The sequence below is a fragment of the Lytechinus pictus genome, chromosome 2 (genome assembly GCF_037042905.1).
Source record: "Lytechinus pictus isolate F3 Inbred chromosome 2, Lp3.0, whole genome shotgun sequence".
Taxonomy (NCBI): domain Eukaryota; kingdom Metazoa; phylum Echinodermata; class Echinoidea; order Temnopleuroida; family Toxopneustidae; genus Lytechinus; species Lytechinus pictus.
Genome location: NC_087246.1, coordinates 64,475,561 through 64,491,643, shown reverse-complemented (window position 1 = coordinate 64,491,643; position 16,083 = coordinate 64,475,561). Strand labels below are relative to the sequence as shown.

Below are 16,083 nucleotides of genomic sequence, written 5' to 3'. Positions count from 1 at the left end.
ACCCAGGATCTGTACATGTACTTTGATCCAGAATGCTGTACATGGATATACATGTATTATCTGAGGATTTGTGTTTTAATCAAAATCGATTTGATGTTTAGATTTTTCACATAATCCATGCAGTGTAACTTAATGTGTTATTTTTTTCTACATGTACAATTTTTAAAAAAATATTTACAACAAATGTGTACATGATGTATCAACATGTGATGCAATCTTTTAATGATTTTACTTGTGACATTCATCTTGAAACCAACTCCATCAAATCATCAGCCAAAACACTTTAATATGATGTTGCCTTCATCAAGATGTTGCATTTCATCTTACTTATCTCAGTGAATTCCTAACTCCTAAACCTTACACCCACCCAGTCATACAGACTCCGAAGTTCTCATGACACCATGCTCCTCAGTCACCCACCTTTTGAAATAAATATTACACTAGGTGATTGTGCCTTTATTAGTGCTGCACCCAAACTCTGGAATAGTCTCCTTTCCTCAATAAGAAATGCATTATCTCTTACCTTCTTCAAAACTAGACTAAAATCTACCTTTTTCAAGAGTGTATCAATGGATAAGTCACTTTTTGTTATATGATTTATAGAGATAATAGGCTACCCTTTTCCAGTAATTAGAACTTAATCATACTTTTGTATATTTATCTTGTTAGCTATTGTACCTTTTATTATTGTAATGCGCAGTTGAGTATATACAAACAGAAATTGTGCAATATAAAAAAATGATAAATAAAAATAAATGAAATATAAATGTACAACTATTATTTCTATTATTGCATGGCAGAGTTGTAAATGATTTGCAGAGGGTGCCCTTATTTTTAATAATGATAAAGCTCAACAGTCAAGATATGTGTTGAATAAGAAGCCTAACCAGAAATGTGGTTCAGAATAGAAGCATTTTGGGCCTGGTTTCATACAGTTACACCTATGGTAACTCTGCCATTATGGTATCTACCATGGAAATCTGCCGAGCCCTGTTACCATGGTAGTTGCCATAATGACAAAGTTACCTTTGTTGTTACTTATTATTTAAAAAAAAAACAAGCACCAGGTGTAAAATTTCATTTGTGTTTTCAGGTAGACAGGAATTTCAAGAAATGTTGTGATTTCTTATAGACATTTCAGCTTCTCTAGTCATTTGTTTGTTCTTGAAAATGTCTTAAAATCGCTTTGCCAAACGTGCAGGATGTAAAAAATTAGTAGTCTTTGAAAAATCATCAAACTGGATCTCTGCAGTTGCACACATAGGAAATTTCTTGATTATTTCATCTTTTAAGGAGAATGAAACTCTTAAAGCAAGTTAGCTTTTGTGAAACCAGAAAAATCAAAGAATGAGATCAACAAAAGTTTGAGTAAAATAGGACTAGCAATAGAAGAGTTATGAGCATTTGAATGTCGAGATCACTAATGCTATGGAGATCCTCCCATTGGCAATGCGATCAAGATCTATGATGTCACAGATGAACAACTCTCCCCTTTTGGACACTGAAAATATACCCCAAAAACATCTCTTTTTGCTCATTCTAATCATATGAAAAACGATTCATCAATGATATAATGTTGTGAAACCTCTGTACTTGTCCTCTCATAAAGAGAACACCGCACCTTGTGATAGACTCTATAAAAGTGAGAATATAAGCGAAATAAGTACTAAAGTAATGAGGGAGTTGTACGTGTGTGACATCACAGATCTTGGTCGCATTGCCAATGGGAGGATCTACATGGCATTAGTGATCTCGACATTCAAATGCTCATAACTTTCTTATTATTCATTCAATCTTCCTCAAACTTTCAACAATATGTTTCTTTGATTTTTCTCTTTGATATGGATTCAGCTGGTTTCAAGGGTTTCATTCTCCTTTAAGTTCGCATAGAGTTACACGTATTTGAAGTATTGCAATTTGTCTCAACATGTACATGTACGCATGAACACTGTAAGAAAGTTGCTGAGCTTTTACACAACATATCTTTGCTTGATTCTGTTTTTGTAATGTACTGTCTATCTCTGTCGTACAGTGTCCTAGAAGGTGATGACCGTGGAGGGTCAGTTCCTATATATGGACGTGAGGTTGACATTACACCCAGCTTAGCATCGTGTGTTGATAGCCCTATCCCAGGTAGCAATAAGGTGAGTTTCTTGACCTGTCCTTTGCATGAAACTTGGTGGCCTTAATAGGTGGTTTCAAACCGCCTCGATCACAAGAATCCCCGTTAAATTACAAGAACATTTTTAGGCTTAAAAATACCCATTAATTATTCCTGCATTCACACCGCCCCGAAACATACCCTTCGGGATAAATTCCTGAAGTTAGGAGCATGCGCAGTATGGTCTAATAAGCAGGCAAGGCGCGAGATTCAAAACCACTAGCCCAGCAGCCACCCACGGCGCCCGCGCCCAACGACACGCTGGGCTAAAAGTTCCCGTAAATTGCTTTCACATTGCCAAAATATCTGCCACCTTGGAAAAATCCCCGCGAAAGTTCTCGTAATTTCGCCAAGTACCTACTATAGCGGGTATTTTCTTTTGGGGAAATTACGCGTAGTTTGCTTTCACATTACCAAAATACCTGGTATTTTCTGATCGGAGTAAATTTCCCGATTACTCCGATCAGAAAATACCTGGAACTGACGAACTTCGAGGCGGTCTGAAACCACCTAATGAGACTTTTTTTACAGGGTTGAGGTGACTGATGTGATGGCAATAACAGCATTAATGATGATGTTGGTGATAATGATATTGTTGATGATAACAATGATGACAGGGATAATGATGATGTCAAAGATGATGGTCCTGCTAATGACAATGATGTTTTTATTGTTGATAGCATTGACAGTTATGGTGAGATATCAGTGATGGTGATGATATTGTTAATGACAATGATGATGTTAATGTTGATGATGGTGATGACAATGGTGATGATGATGCTGTTCATGGCAAATGTGACTAATTGTGATGTTGCATTTGATATTGATGAGGTCAATGAATGTAATGTTCATGGTTATTTCTAGGTGCTGAGAATGATGAAGACGATGGTGATGTTATTGATAGTGCTCAATTTGTAGTTTCTTGAAATAACTAATTGGTACAGAAATACAGCAATCTTTTAACATCTCAAGATTTTTGAAGATCTGTATTCTTCTTGTATATTCTGACTCTGACATTTTCAAATTCCCATTCTTCATATCTTTAGGTAAAGATTACACCTGTTGTGAACTATGAATGGGAGGCCAAATATTACTTTGGAAACCTAGTAGCCGTCAACAATACCTTCCTTGTCTATGTGCTGAGAAGTAAGGCAACATTTTGTTAAAGTTCATTTTCCATCAGAATATTCATAGTTAGGCTAAATGAGATGTTCAATCAGTTATTTGATTCAATATAAGCTTTAGTATTGAAAATTATGAATATATGTGATACATGTATATTGATGTCATATTGATGTGTATTACTTATTGATCGATTACAGTAATCTTTCCACAAAATATTGTTTTTAACAATTATATCCTTTGTTAAACAAATGAAATATGTATGCAAATACTATTTGAAAGTATGCATAGTATGTTTTTGCTTGATAAAGAGATTGAATGTATCAACCAGTCACAGAAATGCCAATTTTAGATTTAGTCGTCTTAGTTTCCTTTTTTTTCTGATCTTGTTTCAAACATTTATAACTCTATTGGGATTGGTTCAATTTATTTTCAAACTCCTGCCACTCAGTGCCTTCTGCCCTTGTGTAGGCTGATCCCCCCTTTTTATAGAAAACTTAATCAGAATATTTCTTACACAATATTGAATATCTGTCCTTTCACTTTTCACTTTTCAGTACAATCTGGTTATGGCCTGAGGATTCTCAACAGACGCAGCACAGTCAGGGCGCTGTTGAAAGGATTTTCTTGCATCATCGTTGACATTGCTTTTGCGTTTCACAACGCAGATATTCTAGGCTGTGTTGACCAGCGTGGAAATCTCTCTGTTTGGCACATCAAGGAAGAAGGCGGTAAAATAACGTGAGTGAAAATAAGATTTGAAATAATCGTTAAGATGTAGACTTTTAGAGGTAATTGTATGTTTTCAGATCCATCACGTTCATATCAGAAAGTGAAATGTGATTTGATTTTATTCTATAGATTCATGCCATTCTCCTGGGGTTCATTTCATGAAAGTGTTTTGTCAGTGATTTTCACTGACTACTTTGCTCTCAGCCAATCAGATGCAAGGATTTACAGTAGCTTATAACAATAGTTGTGTAAATCACTGACTATTTATTTCATGAAATGTTCCCCTGAAGGATACTAAAGGCATTATCATGAATTGTTTTATTGGATATTGTAAACATAATTTATATTTCAGCTTTTGGTCATGATTACAAAGTGAATCCAGTGGTATGACATCCCAGGTGTATTTCACAACATTTGGTTTACTGTATTAATTTCATGTGAATTGCATATACATGTACTATATATTTATTTATCTACATGTATGATAATTTGGTAACAGTTGGCCTTAATTTTAAAGACTATTTCTCAAAATCATTGCTCTGTGCAACTACTTGAATTTAGCTGTATTAATGATTGAAACTGAATCTTTGTGGCCCAGTGGTAAGTCTCCTGACTTTGGAACAGATGGTTGTGTTTTTGAATCCCTTCAATGGCATAATATCTCCTTCAGCAAGAAATTAATCCACATTGTTCTGCACTTAAACCTAGGTGAGGTAAATTGTACTTGGCAGGAATTTATGCCTTGAAACGCTTCTACGCTGTAAAAGACTGCTTTGCTGAAGCTGGGATAATAATATCCAAGTCCTTTGAAAGTAAATAGGTACGCTATATCATAATGTGATATTCGTTATACAAAAAGTGTGTTATTATGATTATTATCCATATTGTTTTTCTATACTACAGCTACGAACCAAAGATCCAGGTGAAACGTAGCTTACCGCCAAGTGACTACCATCGTATCGTCTGGTGCCCTTACCTTCCAGATGATTTATCTGACGAGGAGCTTCCTAATGAGTGGAGCAATCTCCTTGCAGTCTCACACGGTGAAAAGGTGAAGAAAACAATTCCTATGTAACAATATTTGTTGTATATTCCAACATGTAAAATGGTCATACCACAATAAATAAGTTTTCAAGTGAAAGGCTATTTCTTTTTATTCTCATCCTCCTTCTGGGTCTCCTTCTCCTCTGTCCATTTTCTTTGTCTTTTCTTCATCATCCTGCCCCCTTTCCCCCTACCCCTTTCTTTCCTCCTCCCCTTTCCTTTCTTCCTCCTCCCATTCCTTTCTTCCTCCTCCCCTTTCCTTTCTTCTTTCTCCCATTGTTTTCTTCTTCCTCCCCTTTCCTTTCTTCTTTCTCCCATTCCTTTCTTCCTCCTCCCCTTCTTTTCCTCCCCTTTCCTTTACCCCTCCGTCTTATTTTCCTCATCATGTTCCTCGTCCTTCTGCCCCTGCTCCCCCTCTCCAATCTCTCTTCCTCTTCCTGCTCCTCTTCCACTCCTCTGTTTCCTCAATTATACTATCACTTGATAAGGTCTTTATTATTAAGACTGGGAATGAAGCTGACAAGGCCATCCCCTCATCACTTGATTCATTGAAATTATCTATTTATTTCATTTACAGGCTGAGCTCTGGGACATTTCAGTAGTTGCTAGTGAGCTAGGCACCGATGAAATCTTGTATGAGCAGGTTTCTAATGGACTGATCAGAATCAACGGCCATACAAAGGTACTCTCATGGTCTATTAGTATTTTATTCAGTATGACGCATGTTTAAATTTGTGTTTGTTTTGTCTACTCTGACATTTTTTTTTCTTCTACATTTGCAATAAGAATAAAACTTGCATGTGGGACAATAGGTACATTTTTATAGAGAATGATATAGTTTTTACAAATATCAATTGTAATGTTTTTTTAAACACAACCAAAACAGGTGACTATTTTAAAACTAATTATATGTAATTACATTGAAATAATATGCATTTCATCAAACAGAAGTAGGACTGTCATCATAAGCAATTATCTAGACAAGTTTGAGAGCTTTGCCTGCTTTCAGCAATGTCACAATTATAGATTGTTTTTAATACTTGGTCTGCTCTTAATTTCCTCTTTTTGCTGCTCTCATAATCCACTCAGTCTTTAAAAGTACATGTAGTCACAGGGATTAGAATTTTTGTTCATAATGACCTTTCAATGTCATGTTACAGCCTATGCAGAAAGCCTTCAGGACGGCAAAGAAAATTTGAAAAATATCTTTAGAATCACTGTTGGTGATGGAGGAATTTTTAGGGCAGCATGGTGCACCCGAGGCAATTGACTTCCTTTAATCTCCCTTTTCATTGATCCAGGCAATCACGGACATGGCAGTGTCTCCCGACGGGTCAGTCTTGGCCAGTGCCAGTATGGATGGCACCGTCAGATTCTGGCAGATGTATTGGGAGGTGTCCGAGGACCCACCAAGATGCCTTCATCAGTTTGCTCCCCATGATGGTGAACCGGTCATGTCTCTACTATTCTGTGATAATCACAAGCAACAAGATGCAAGGTGAGTTTGGTGTCGGAAAGACTTATTTAGACTTGTCTAGCACCAGCATTTGATAGGGAGCTTGACTTCTATAAAGTGCCTACCTTTATAAGTGTTGTCTATCAAACAGAGTTTTGCGACCTATAGACAGTCTGTAATTGATATACTATTCTTTGCCTAGCCTCATACGATAAAGTCATTATCTCTCCGTCACAGGGACCTTTCGATAAAGTTTTTACTATGGCATTATTGTTAACTACCATGGTAACAATGCTCGGTAGCCAATTGCAATGAAAGATTTCATGGAAGTTACAATAATGGCAGAGTTACACTAGTTGTAGGTCTTTATGAAATGTTTCAAAAAACATAACTATTGATATTTGTAAAAACAATATCATTCTCTATAAAAATGTACATATTGTCCCACATGCAAGTTTTATTCTTATATAAAATGTAGAAGAAAAAAAATTTAACAAACTAAAAAAATGTCAGAGGAGACAAAACAAAACTGCCCGGGGGGCCCTTTGCAGAAAGAATTGCAATTGATCTCAACTAAAAAAAAAATCAATGATAAGTCTGTAATTTTGCGCTTTTGATTGGTTGAAAACCAAGTTGCGTTTCATTTCAGGAGTTGCTTTTGATTACAACTCCTTCTGCAATGGGGCCCAGATCAGACAAAGGAATGTCTCTGATTCAATCTGATGGGACAGTATAATTAGCTGAACCCAAATATAACATCTTTCTGTTTCAGACAGACCGTTTTATATGGGAAAAAAAAATCTTTCATCTTCATCTTACAGAATTGACAAACTTATTGAACTTATCCTTCCTTCCTCTTCTTCAGCTTGCCATTCTGGCGGTTCCTCATCACCGGTGCAGAACGGAACCGAGAGCTGAAGGTTTGGTGCACCGTCCAGTGGACCTGTTTACAGAAGATCCGCTTTGGATCCTCCCCAAACGATATCCAGCCGTGTCTCAAGGTCAAGCTTGATCTCAGCGCCAGCTTCCTCATGGCTACTGACCTCAGGAGGAAGGTTAGAGGTCATCCCTGTCTCTTAAAATCAATTTTTCATGAAGATAAGGGGGAATGGTTCACAAAGAGTTAGGTATGACATTTAAGTCATGCTTAACTCATTGTGAAAGTGTCCCCAGTTCCCTGATGATAGATACCTATATGTTACGTTGTTGCGGAGAGTTGGAGAGCAGTTATCAAGTCACTGATTCACCAAATGTTATGATTACATCTATGTCTTATACTAGCTTATCTTCCACTGTTTCTTTTTTACACCAATTGCCTAGAATAAGTTGGATTTATAATATTAGATTTGGATTTAACAGAATGGCTTAAGTCAAAGGTCAAGAGATTGATATATTACTTCCATAGGTCATAGCATTAGAGAATCCATTGAGTCCATCTAATTGTCTCGCCTGAACGAAGTTCGGTAGAGACCTCGTATTGTTAGTCCATTAGTCTGTTCCAAAAAGTTTTTGTTCAACTTGCTATCATTTCTTTATTTCTGCATCAATTAAGTTCATACTTGGTACATATGATCCTTGGGTAATACCACACATGTGTCCATGAGGGTGATGGGGTCAAAGGTCATGAAGGGTCAAAAGGTCAAATTAAAATGTTAAAGATTTTGTTCAACTTGCACTTATTTCTTAATTTCTTCATCAATTATGTTGACACTTGGTTCATATGATCCTTGGGTAATACCACATGTGTGTCCATGAGGATGATGGGGTCAAAGGTCATCTAGGGGTCAAAAGTTCAAGTTTTTGTTCAAATTGCTCTCATTTCTTTATTTTTGCATCAATATTGTTTACACTTGTTACAAATGACCATTGGGTAATACCACACGTGTGTCCATGAGGATGATAAGGTCAAAAGATCATATTGCATATTTTAGCGATTGCAATATCAGGCGAGACTCGTGGTTCGTGAACCACCTTGTTTCATTCTTTCTTACAGGTTTTGTACGTAATTCAGTTGTACCAAGAACATGAAGAAGGGCGAGCTCATTTCAGTTCAGTAACAGAATTCCTGTTGATGCAACCGATGCTAAGTTTCGCCATCGTTGATGCTGGACGATGCCGGGCCAAGCAAACACAAGAGGAGGTTGAAGATGGCGAGGAGCTCCAACCAGGTTAGTCTCTTGGATTTTTCCCGTGTATTGTTATTAGACTGTTAGGGTTCAATTAATCTTCAGAATGCAAACTATTAGGGTTCATTTAGATTGCAGAATGTCAACCCAAAATACTCCTTTCGGCCCTTTGATGCTGTTCACAAGTTTGTCATCTCTAAGGCTACTTTTACTACATTATTTCTAGTGGCCGAGGCATTATTTTGAGATGTGCCTGTCATTTATACATCAGAGCTACTGATCATCTCAAACTTACATTATGATATGTTGGGATATGCTGGATTAGGGAAATATAAAAACATTTTAATGTGGTGAGTGGCAATCACAGATTACAAATATTAAGACAGGAAGACCACCATGTTGTTAAATTTGTTTGCCCATAATTTGAAAAATGATTGAACAGGTCCAACATTTTTTTAAGGAGAATCTATCTAGAAATTGTCCAATGAGATTATTAAAAAAAAAATTTAAAAAAAATCTATTATTAAAAAATGATCAACTCTTTCCTTTCTTGTGAAGCCCTGTCCCATTTATTCAGTTTAGAAAAATGCAGACTTTTCTCTCAAGATTGTATTCGTTCTCAGTAACCCAAAATATTCCATATTTTGGGTGCTTTATTATTGTTTAGAAGAGGTCACTTGAACATTTACTTAAACATGTAAGTGAATGCTATGTAAATGTTCTGTATTATTGATTGGTTAGTGGTTATACATCACAAATTTCTATTGATATTACTGTTACAGGTGAATTTGAGGAAGTATCCCCTGGAGAGGATGGTGATAGGGTGGACAACGGTCAAGCAGTTAGTGTCCTGGTCAAGATGTTCTGTGTCTTTTCAAGGTAATTTCAATCGACCCAAGAATACTTTAGAATTTAATCTTTTTCTTAGCGCCCAATGAGGAAACAAAAGTACAGACATGTATTACTTTGATACTTAGATACATGTAACATAGCATTCTTATTGTAGGGGTGAAGAGACAAAGCAAAATTGATAAATTACTATGCTGTGCTGTAAGTGAGAGTGTCCAGAGTTTTCCACAGCAATGTGCCTCAAGGATTATGTCATAATAGCATGTGTGATCATTTGATTCTTTAAGCGTATCTCATTTGACTTTGTTGTGGCTAGATATTAACCCTTATTCTACTGGGGTATACAAGAAACTCTCTGTATGCATTGATATTGTACATGAAACCATGCTTGTGAGCATTTTTGGGGTTTGACTTGCATTAGTTCAAGGACCAGAAATACACGCCTCCGCCCACTGCATGTGGTTGCCAGAGGCTTTGGCCCGAATTCACAAAAGTGGTTTGTAAAACCAACGGTTGAACCCATGGTTTATGCAGATTTCCTGTATAAATTACGCCTATTTACCGCGTATTTAAAAAATGTCCAATGCTGATGAGTGCTTTTGTCACAGTGCGCCAAATTCAGATTCAGATTCAGATTCAGATATTTTTATTGTCCAATTGCAATCAAGTACAAATGGAAATTCAATTTGTTCGCACAAAATAATTTAGAATATCACATGATACACACAGAAGATTACACGATACATATATTAAACATTATACAAATCAACAAGAAAAGATAAGAGAAAGTAAGATAAAGGCAGTGGGGTAACATAATTTCAAGTATGGCTATTAAATGCACGAATTGAAACTGGAACAAAAGAATTTACGAAGCGTGAGGTTCTGCCGGGAAGGGATCTTAGACGTTTGCCTGACCTCATCAAATTATAATATTTATGAAGGGCATGGTTCTCATTGGTCAGGATCTCTTTGGCTTTTTCAAGGACTCTACCTTCATTCTCGTCTATAAATTGATGCCTGTTGCCATGGTTATCTGTGCTATTTTATTCATAAGTCCACTGTTTTGAATTAATGAGTCCACTCTTTAAACAGTGGACTCATGGATACAATAGTATACTTAACCATGACAACAGGTGTCAATTTAGCGCACTGTGACAAAAGCATGCATCAGCATTGGACAATTTATAAAATACGCAGTAAATAAGCGTAATTTATAAAGGAAATCTGCATAAACAATGGGTTCAACCGATGGTTTTAAAAACCACATTTGCGAATTTGGGCCATTGTGTTTTTGGGTTGTCCGTCTGTCAGGCTGTCTAGTTTTTGTTCTGGTGATGGCTAAAGAACCTTCGAGGGTCCAACTCCAAACGTAGCTCATGTACGCATATAGGAAGGCCTATGACATAAGATTTGGGGATCACAAGGTCAAAGGTCAGAGATCACACAGTTTATTTGAAATTGTTGAAAATAAGGTGTGAGATATATTTTTTTTATCTGACCTTTGTGAATGCATACATTTGACTGTTCAGTCAAGAAACCATCTGGTTGACCTTTTTTTAATTTGCTCAGGGCATTACAAGAACTACAGATTCGTTTCCAGCCAACACCCTCTGTGAAGCAAGATATATTGGCTGGCTCTATTAATACAACAACATCACATGGAGATAATAGTAAGTTGGAGTGTAATTTTCAGACCAGCAAACTGTCGTGATTTTATCAGGATTGTATTGATTTTAAAAATGCCCCAAAATCAGGATGTCCTGATTTCTGAAATTTCATGTGAGATAAAAAAAAATGTGTGGGAAAAATTGCCATAGACCCATTCATGCCCTCATGTCCTCAATATAAAATAGCCCAGTCCATTCAGGGTCTAAATCCACCTCCTGGACTCCTGACCATTGGTTGTCTAGCTTTTGCATTTCTAAATGTTGACAGGTATGAATTTTCTTTGGGTCACAGTTTTTATTTTGTAGGAACATGATATTTCATCAATTATCTTTGTAATGACATCTCTTAATTTTTCAAGATTTCTTTACCTTAGCTTTTATACAAGTTTAGTGCAGGCAAATTACTGTGAGCTTTTTTAAGCCTTCAAAACATCCAGACAACAACCCCCCCCCCACACCAAAACAGGCAAATAGAAAAACAGTCATAGTTGGTAATACACATTGCAAAGAGGGTTTCCATCCAGGCAGGCCACATAATGTAGGTGTAATTCATCCCTTTTCAGGAAGGAAAGATTATTTCCTGTTTATTGAATAACAACTATCTAGCTAGGTTTATTTCATTGATGTTGAGCTATTACTTTTGAAAGCAGGTATATGAGGATTTGACATATTATGTAAAGTACCATACATGTACATTTCCTTGATAACTTCTTAAAGTGATTAGGGTTTCAGTATACACATATTTTATGGATTTTTATTGAAAATATGTCATAAAGCTGATCAATTGGGCTTTTCATGTATTTCCTCTTCTGTCTGTAGCATTACTGGATGGACTCTCTGACGTGAGCTTCAGTGCCACAGAACGCTCTTTGGGATCCACTGATACCGAACAACCTCGCTTGGACACAGCATCATTACCTTCACCCCACAGAGATCCTCAAACACCCTCCGCAGAGACCAGTTCTTTCACATCCGAGTCTACTCACTCTTCTAGCCAGCCATACCTCATGACACCAGAATCCCTCATGAACAGCTCCCGCTCACCCACCAAGACTACCACGCCCCAGAACCTGCTCCGAGACAGCACCACCAGCTCAAGTAGCAGTTTCACCCACATCACGGGCACCAATGTCTCGGTGGATGATCTGTTGAGCTCCTGCGGGACTTCTGAAATGAACACTCTTGCTGCCACACCGGACAGCTCTGTGACGCTCACTCCGACGCCAACTGCTTCAAATTATGTATCTCCCCTGGTGGGAAAGCCATCGCCTGTTGGAAGTGGCCACATGCCAAAGACATATGAACAGATCAAAGAGGATGAGGATGAGGGACCAAAGTCACCACCCCCATCACCTGTAGGAGGCGACATCCAGGATCTTCAGGGTGACCAGTTACTGGAGTCGTCGGAAAACGTCGCTGAGCTGCTGAAGAAGAGTGCCAGGATCAAGGAGAAACGCATCTCGGACTCGAGCGCAGAAGTGGCTCAGATCCTTGGTACGAACGTTGAAGAGGAAGAGGCAGAGGATGAGGAATTAGAGGATGATGTGATTGAACAAGAGGGGAATGATGAAGAAGAAGATAATGGACAAAGTTCACCTGTTACCATGGATAAAGGGAAAGTGGATGTTGATGATGGTAAAGAGGAGAACCAAGGTGTTGTGGCACAAGAAACAAATACACCAGATGAAATTAATACTGAAGGAATTGTACAGTCTTCAAGGTATGTCCAGTCACTTCATACAAACTATTTACTTATTGGATATCAAGTAATAGTAACCCTTATCTCACTTCAATTTGTATGCATATATCACTTGAACCATGCATGACAAGATGACAAGGTCCTAGACGAGATGTTCCTTATTATTCATTTGAATTTGGGCAAGTGCATATTAACCCTAATTTAACTGGGTTATTTCAGACCAGGATGTACGGGGGGGGGGGTCAAATCAACCTCCCCTTCAGATCTCAGCCGCTCATTGTGCGATCGCCATGAAAATGTGCATGCGTGTAGAGCCGGATGTAAACTACAAGACTGTATATATAGTAAAATTTTCAAAAAATTAATTTATATTTTTTGATTAATTAATTTTGAAGATAAGCTCATGAAGTTTGCAGTAAATTAATGTTAATTTTTTTACTCTAACTCACTTTATATACCTAGCAGAATGCTAATTTTTTGGTAAAAATATCAATTATTACATTTCTTACAAATATCTACAAAAAATTGCCAAAACAAAATTAATTTCTTATGTATTTTATTGTTTTTTAATTTTCATGTATTTCTTTGTTTTTTCGAACTTTTGTTGTAGGTGAACTTTGTTGGGGACACTTTTGCGATCATAAATAGCATAAAATAAATCCATTTAAACCAACAAAAGTAAAAATCTTACATTTATGATTTTTTGGTTAATAACACAGTTTGCATTGACTTTGTACAAGGAATCACATTTTTGAGCAATTTGGGGTCTGACATGCACTTACAAAATGTTGCATAATTTCGCAAATGCGCAAGACTTGAAAGTTAAAAGTCATGGAGCTGCGTGGTAAAAAAAATTTGCACAGCGGCGTAGTGACAAAATTCTTTGAGGGGGTCAAATTGACCCCCCCAGTTAAGTAAGGTTAAAATCTGCAATATGATTAGTCTACGTTGACTAGCTAGATGTCACTGAAGTGATTGATATCAGTGTACTGTTTGTGCTGTAACCATTCTTCCTACAAAATGAAACTCTACATAGCATTTCACTGCACTGTATGATGTATTAGTCAGCGTATGTCAGTATGGCAAACCATTTCATTATTTAATATGGCAAGCCATTTCATCATTTACTATGGCAAGCCATTTCATCATTTACTATGGCAAGCCATTTCTTCCTATTTCATCCTGAATTCTTGATAATAAGAATTGCAATTTGTCAACAACATCTTATTATTTAATTTCAAGAAATATGATTAAATAGGAAAACTGCTTGCCATACTTTCATTGGCAATCACAGCCCTTTAAAGGTCCTGCACTGTGATTTCTTTGATTAATTGGTTATATTGGTGTAGAACTGATGATGATGATGATGGGTCACAAGCCTCAGCAGCTCACGGTGAGGTGAGAGACGAGAGGGGTAGCATCCAGTTACTTGGAGAACCTGTTGTTCAACAACTGCAAAATCATGCTTTAAGGTACATCAGACAGATTGTATTTTACATTCAGTTGGGCCTCCAAGGTAGGGCCTCCAAGAACTATTACTGATGGAGCCACCCTACTATAAGAAGATTTATAAATAAAATAAATAAATATAAATACCAGGCTGAATGCAGGATTAGAATGTTCAATATGCTAGAACAAATGCACTTGAGGTGGAGGAGAGAGGGGGGAAGAGAGAGAGTTAGAAGGTAGGGAAGAGTGACGGATAGACTGAAGTAAAAATAAAGTGGAGGAAACAGAAGGGATCAGGAAAATGGGTGCTAGGTTATGTGTATGAGATACATACGGAGTAAAGAGCAGGAAGGGAAGATTTTCCAGCAGTAGTAATGTATCTGCCCAAGTCATATTTCTTTGAACCACAACAGTCTGTTTGACTAAGGCAACATTTGAATGACAAGATAACGCATGATGTTCATGTTCTGGAGAGTGTTTCATCAACATTTTGTCCGTCAAGTTGTCAAATTTAACATCTTTCCTTGCTTTTGATTGGCTGGGAAGAACTTCCACTGTCAGATAAAAACAGACCTTGTCAGATAAAACTTTGGACAATTATTTTCATGAAACACTCCCCAGGTCTGAAAAAAAAAAAGTTTTAACTTGGAATCGGAACCTCTATTTCAGATGCATGTAGTGAATATTGTTCACACTTGACAAACAAGTAGTCTTACTTCACCTATTCCATCACTTTGTATGCATACCACAATCCAAGCTTGTAGTCAATTTTTTTTTAACAGAATGGATGTCAGAATTTGATAGATTTGGTCTTCTATATGGTATGATTCAGGTAATCGACTTACATTTGCTGCATCTCTTTTCCTGTTTCTAGAAGTGATGATAATGTCCATCAGAGTGAATACAGTCAGCCACAACACAGCATTGATCAAGGGAAATACCAACAGGATATTGGACAGGTAAATGTGTTTTTTTTTAAAGATGTCAAGTACTTCCCATCCAATAAAACTACAAGATATTTAATTTAGGGCTTTTTCCTTGGACGGCACTTTGTTGTTCACCTGTGATGGGGTAGGGCAATGAACTTCTATTTCTGGAGTCATATGTTCAATTGGTTTGTTTGATACTGGTCGGCCCTCTCAACACCAATGTCTTTAAGAATTTCCCTGTACCTGTCATGAAGTGATGAGGCTAGGAATCCTGACAGATCCCTAAAGAGGGGAGTTTGCAGTTCATCCACAAATCAACTGAACGCAACTTCATGAACGTTGATATTTGACTGGCCAGATGGAATTCCCCTAGCCTTGAAGTAGATCATACCTGGTGTATGATTGATTGTGTCTTCAGCTACGTATTGTGACCTTTCCAAACCTTTTTTTTTTAATAACAGATTCATTTATATTTTCGAAGGGTTCTCTGTATTACATATGGTAATATATATATTCTTTCATTTACAATTGAAAAAAAAAAGAATTATAGTAAGGCATGTTTTAGTCCATAGATTTCCATATGGAAAAAAAATTAAAGTATGGTTTTAGCATGTAGAGAATTTAACACCTTTTGATATGATGTTAAATACATTTATCATGGCAGCCATTCAGAAAAAATAGTAGGCACCACTTTTTTCAGCAGCAAATTGTCAAAGGAGTCAACCTATTAGAGTTGTTGAGGATAGTTTTCTGAACATAATGACACCTATCAACCTTTCACAACATCCAAAGTTTGAAGAACGCAGAACAAATTGAATTTTGCCTCCTAGGTAGGATGGGTAGGTGGAT

General features: G+C 37.0%; 1 protein-coding gene across 3 annotated transcripts in view; it reads left to right on the top strand.

The window, feature by feature from the left end:
- The window catches only part of LOC129253802 (enhancer of mRNA-decapping protein 4-like), a 42,245-nt gene that overhangs the window by 13,087 nt on the left and 13,075 nt on the right, over window positions 1-16,083 (top strand). For 2 of the 3 annotated variants that reach the window (XR_010292693.1, XM_064095388.1), the window contains exons 5-17: window positions 2,033-2,144; window positions 3,208-3,307; window positions 3,841-4,024; window positions 4,919-5,066; window positions 5,637-5,741; window positions 6,361-6,557; window positions 7,381-7,570; window positions 8,509-8,683; window positions 9,424-9,520; window positions 11,060-11,160; window positions 11,977-12,877; window positions 14,206-14,328; window positions 15,180-15,264. Coding sequence is in view for 2 of the 3 variants with exons in the window: in XM_064095388.1 (XP_063951458.1) it covers window positions 2,033-2,144; window positions 3,208-3,307; window positions 3,841-4,024; window positions 4,919-5,066; window positions 5,637-5,741; window positions 6,361-6,557; window positions 7,381-7,570; window positions 8,509-8,683; window positions 9,424-9,520; window positions 11,060-11,160; window positions 11,977-12,877; window positions 14,206-14,328; window positions 15,180-15,264 (2,518 nt within the window). In the remaining variant the exon portion in view is untranslated. The remainder of the gene's footprint in view (window positions 1-2,032; window positions 2,145-3,207; window positions 3,308-3,840; window positions 4,025-4,918; window positions 5,067-5,636; window positions 5,742-6,360; window positions 6,558-7,380; window positions 7,571-8,508; window positions 8,684-9,423; window positions 9,521-11,059; window positions 11,161-11,976; window positions 12,878-14,205; window positions 14,329-15,179; window positions 15,265-16,083) is intronic. The other variant, XM_064095389.1, reaches the window with a different exon arrangement.